The 5,615-nt window shown below is 25.3% G+C and overlaps 1 protein-coding gene across 1 annotated transcript; it reads left to right on the forward strand.

Moving 5' to 3' along the window:
- The first annotated feature begins 645 nt into the window (after positions 1-645).
- LOC111036956 lies at positions 646-4,840 on the forward strand. Its single transcript, XM_022319279.1, has 4 exons — positions 646-1,129; positions 1,896-2,030; positions 2,723-2,981; positions 3,405-4,840. Exons 1-4 carry the CDS (start codon positions 866-868, stop codon positions 4,811-4,813), a joined length of 2,067 nt encoding a protein of 688 aa, XP_022174971.1. The 5' UTR covers positions 646-865; the 3' UTR covers positions 4,814-4,840.
- Positions 4,841-5,615: the final 775 nt, after the last annotated feature.

Genomic DNA, 5,615 nt, shown 5'->3' on the forward strand with positions numbered 1-5,615 from the left:
AAAATACTTATTTATTTTAATTTTGACTCATTATCAGTGTTGGGAATTATCTAGATAATTTTATCTAGATAAATTATCTAGATAATATTATTAATTTAATTATCTTATCTAGATAAAAAAATGAGTGGTTATATATTATCTTATCTAGATAAATTTAATGGTTATCTGTGTCAATTTATCTGAATAAAATATTATACTTAAATTAATAATTTTTAAATTTTTAAATACTAGCTAATAATATACCGAGTACCGACGTAATGAAATAAAATTGTATTAATAAATTTATAATTTGAGATTTCAATTTTTATTTATTGTTTTTATACTCGAAATATTAAAATGATAATATTATCAATTATTTTACACCTAATATATTAAGTGCTTTCGTGTAAACGCGTATAAATGGCATGCATTACGATTTACGATAAGCCGATAACCGGATAACTATATGCCGGGCTGCTGGCATGCCGCATAAGAGAAATACCCATATTATTTATAAATAGATTTTGGTCGTGAGTACTGAGTAGTGACCTAACAACTGCAAATGTGTAATGAAAATTATATGATATTTATAATATTATAATAATATTAACATGATTAATTTTTATCAATAAATATTTCTTCGAAAACGATATAAATAGTTTTTAATATTCCACGATTTCAGTGTTCTCTATCGTTGGTAGAAGGGATCATGTTATATTGTTGATATTACAATTCACAACATCACGGCACTGCGATGCGCTCATAGTTGTTACTTGTTACTATTTCGAATTTCGATAATAAATTAGTGAGTAGTGAGTACTAGTGACTGAATACTAATCTATGGTAGTGACGACTGACGAGTACTAGTGAAATTAGTTATTTTGAAATGGACAAATATTTAAATAAAAGAAAACACGAGGACAATACCGTAAATGAATCTGAAATAGACGATGGGGATAATGTCGCTGGACCGTCTCAATCAAGTGAAATGGAGTCTACAGAAAATAAAATACAAAATTACTTGCTAGATGGCAAATATTACAAAATCATATCTGTCGAAGGAACAAAAATATCTGCTATTTGTCAATTGTGCTCGAAGAAAATTATTGCTTATAACAATTCAACTGGAAACATATTAAGTCACTATAAAGTAAGTTTAATTTGTCATACATATAACTGATATAACATATGTGAGTAGTCAATGCTTTAGGTACATACATTTCTTGGAATAATACCTACCACGTAGTAACTAGTATATAGCTATTCATATTTGTTTTTCAAACCATATTACTGTTTTTCACTGTAATTCTGAAATTAAATTCTATAAATTAATTTAATTTTGTTCTTAAAATCATTATTTTAGCAAATTAATACTAATTTACAACAGGTAGGTTTAAACCATCCTCAATCCTCATACCCACCTACACACTAACATTTCAATATAAGTTAGGTATATATTAACATTTAAAACCCAATACATAAAATAAAGATAAAGGTACAATAAATTATTCATTTTATTTTAAATTAATAATTATTTCCATAGGCAAATATTGTCAAACCCTTAGCCTTTAGGATAAACTTAAACCTAATAATATTAAAAACTTTGCCGTGGCGAGTGACAACTCACCTACCATTTTTTAAAGAAAAGTGTATTGTGTATGGCGAATGGCGATTGCCCCACTTGTTAATAGGCACATTTTTATTTTATATTTTTAAATATTGGTTTGTGATTGTATGCAGCAACTTCAACTTAAAATGTTTCCATAAGCGAGTAGTAGGTATATGGTTATAGACTATAGTGTAAAAACATACAAAGATAAAAACATTCAAATATGTTGATTTATACTAGGTACATATATAATTTACAGTGTACAAAATATTAATTATAGTTTTTTAATTCATGTAATTTTTTTTAGTTATTACATTCAAGTATAATGAGTCAAGTTAAGGAGTACAAAATCTTGAAGATGTCTGGTAATTCAAAAAAAGACATTTTAAAACAAACAAAATTGTTCCATTCAGGACCAAACAAAAGTTGTTCAAAACAAGAGGTATATAATATTTTATTAAGATATTCTTAGCTTGGTATGTTTTTACAAATTAACACTTTTTGTTGTGATTACCTATGAGGCTGTTAAGATTTAAAATACTATAATTTTAAAATAATTCTTAACATTCAATAACAATTAATTATAGCTATATTAATTAATTATATAGGTATAATTTGTATTACTGTAAATTGTAATATAATCCAAGAACCTATGTATAGTTAGGTAAATACCTATTACCTATATATATTTTATATATCATACATATATTATAAACATTATACTTGAAGTGCTTTGTAGTTGAAAATGTATATTTTATATTTCAATCAATTAAAGTATTTACATTATTATAAGGTTTATAATATACTTATCTAATATATTTTTTTTTTTTTTTATTTACTAAAATATATTAGGTACCTATGTTTAATTGTGTTCAAACATTTTATTTAATATTAATCACAATAGATCAACAATTAATGAGAAAAAATGATGTATTTTATTACACAAAACATTTTGTCATTTTACTCTATTATAATTTGTTAGTCTATAGTTATAATAATATATTGATTATTAAAAATTGATTGGAATTTATAATTAATAATTATTTATAATACAGCAATTTATTGTTACTATCAAAATATTTATTTTATTTTATTAAAATTTTATTTATTTATAACTAAAATTTTTTTTAACAGGTAAACGATCTTGTTTTTGAATATATTGTATGTGAAATGCGACCTCTAGTGACTGTGGAAAAACGTAGTTTTAAAAAACTAATTTTGGGACTCACCCATTCAAACGACGAATCCATTATTCCAAATAGAAAACAAATATTGCAACTTTTGAAAAATAGTTACAATTCATATGTTTCTATGTTATCAGATTTGATTCAAAAATCAAAATTCATTTGTACAACAGCAGACATATGGAGTGGCAATAATAAAAGTTATCTAGGTATGATTTTAAACTATTGTTTGTTTTTTAAAATATTATAAATAGGTACTTAGGTATCCTTCATTTTTTTTTAACTTAAGTATTAAACTATTTATAATAGACAATAGTATTTAAACTGAAATACATCATAGTTATTGCAACTAAATACATTTTAAAACTATTTTTACCATACTAATTTATATAATAATATAATATTTTTAATATAGCACTCATAACTTACTGTAGTACATAAATATAGAATATAAATATAATATATTTATAATCACATTTATGTACCAGAATTTTATTTAAAAGTCTGGCACGTTAAAACAAAGAAAATATTTTGAAAATGAGTAGTTTATCAATTTAAAAATAGTAAGTTTAGTAACAATCATTTTTATGTTTGAAATATTATTTAAATAGTAATATTTTATAATTTTTCAGGGATGACTTGTCATTTAATTGATCCTATAACTTATGAAAGAAAATCATTTGTTTTGGGCTGTAAGCGAATAATCGGAAGTCACACTTACTTAAATATCACTGAAACAATGACATGTATGACACAAGAATATAATATTCATTACTCAAAAATAAGTCATACAGTTACAGATAATGCAAGTAATTTTGCAAAAGCTTTTAGAACTTTTTCAACAAGTGTCAAATCAACTCAGTCAACTACTTTAAGTGTAGGTGATTTAAACGAAGATAGTTCACCCTATGAGGATTCAGATGTAGAAACTGAAAATATAACTGTGGTAGATATTGGTCAAATATTTACCAATTCTGAAGATCAAATTATAGACAATTCATTTTGTTTACCTCCACATATGAGGTGTTGTGCACATACTCTAAATTTAATATCAACAACTGATATAAAGAAAATTAAAGATGCAAGTTACATTAGTATATCTGAATCAACATTCAAAAAATTGTTTAGTTTTTGGACCCTCATTAGTAGAAGCACAGTTGCTTCAGACAAAATTTTAGAAAAGTGTGGGTGTAAATTCCCCATTCCTGTAGTAACTCGTTGGAACTCTTTATATGACTCAAGCTTAAAAGTTTTAAAGTATAAACAACAGTTAACTAAAGCATTTGATGATTTGCATTTAATAAAATTAAAACTAAGCGAATGGACTTTTTTGGAAGAATATTGTCAAGTTATGGAACCATTAGCCATATCACTAGATAAGTTACAAGGTGAAAACAATAGTTTTTTAGGGTATGTAGCACCAACTATTTTAGTTCTAAGGCGTATGTTAATATCTTTTACAGATTTGAAATATTGTAAACCTTTAAACATTGCTATTATTCAAGCTATCGAAACTCGTTTTAATTATATATTGGATTTAAGTCTTCCAGAAAGTAAAGACTTTATTATAGCCGCTATAAGTCATCCCAAATTCAAGTTGAGTTGGGTACCAATTAGGTATATGAATTTATGTAAGAAACTGTTTATTACTGAATGTTGCTTAAGAATAAATACCGAAACCAAATCAACAAATTTGACTGTTACACAGTCTGATAAGGATGACAGTGATGATGATTTTTTCGATAGTATTTGCAATGACAATGATTTTACCAGCCCATCTGAATCCGAATCAAGAAATTCAAATTTAGCAAATTTGCAAGCATTAACTTTTTTAAATTTAAAAAAAAAAGATCTTGACATTTTAAATGACTTTCCAGTAATTAAAGAAGTATTTTTAAAATATAATACTACCATTCCATCATCGGCAGCAGTAGAGCGGCTATTCAGCAAAGCTGTTCAAGTATTAACACCAAGACGCAGTCGACTCAGTGATAATACATTTCAAATGTTGTTATGTTGTAGATCAAAATATGATTTATAAAAAATAATTATTTTAAAATTGTGTTAAGTCAAAAAATGACATAATATAAAAGTTTTCTTTATTAACTATTATTTGCTATATATTGTTATATATTATAATTTGTTATTACTTATATTCAAATAAAAATATTACATAACTATAAATGTGTAATGAAGAAATACAAAATTTTTTTCGCCAAGGCTTATGCAGGATGAATAGGTAATAGTGTAATACGATAGTATACATGTGTATTATACAAATTTACTATTTATAAATTTATTTATTTAGTTTAAAAAAAAATTTATCTGTTTATTATACAGATAAAATTTTATTTATTTTTATCTTTATCTAGATAAAAAAATGAGTGGTTATATATTATCTTATCTAGATAAATGTTGAATGACTTATCTGTTATCTTATCCAGATAATTATTTGGTCATCTTTTCCCAACACTGAATATAATACGGTCATTGTAATATATTTTGTATTAAATGCCTTACCTAACTCGCTGCTGCTTCTGGCTTTATGCTGCAAAAGTTGTATGTGACACGGATTGATTACTCCAAAAACGCTAATCGAAATAATGAAAACACACTGATTTTTGTCCGTTACAAGGAGTCCACTTGTTGCTCGCAGGATTTGGAAGTCGGAGGTTGTTGCTATTAAGGTTGATGCTCATAAACTGATTTTTTAATTCGTGATCTTATGCTGTAAGTAGATTCTTTTTGTCTGTGAAAAAGGTTTTTTTGGGGTTTGGAGATTTCCGATTTCTAATACGTTTGATAATATGGCAGTTATTTATTCGTCTGTTACATTTTATTAA

This window comes from Myzus persicae, unplaced genomic scaffold (genome assembly GCF_001856785.1).
Source record: "Myzus persicae strain clone G006 unplaced genomic scaffold, MPER_G0061.0, whole genome shotgun sequence".
Lineage (NCBI taxonomy): Eukaryota > Metazoa > Arthropoda > Insecta > Hemiptera > Aphididae > Myzus > Myzus persicae.

What these genes read in the sequence shown, in the direction of transcription:
- LOC111036956 (XM_022319279.1), top strand. Translation starts at nt 866, where the DNA reads ATGGACAAATATTTAAATAAAAGAAAACACGAGGACAATACCGTAAAT. An exon ending in ACATATTAAGTCACTATAAA is followed by an intron (nt 1,130 to 1,895) that starts GTAAGTTTAATT and finishes AATTTTTTTTAG; the next exon opens with TTATTACATTCAAGTATAAT. An exon ending in AAAGTTGTTCAAAACAAGAG is followed by an intron (nt 2,031 to 2,722) that starts GTATATAATATT and finishes TTTTTTTAACAG; the next exon opens with GTAAACGATCTTGTTTTTGA.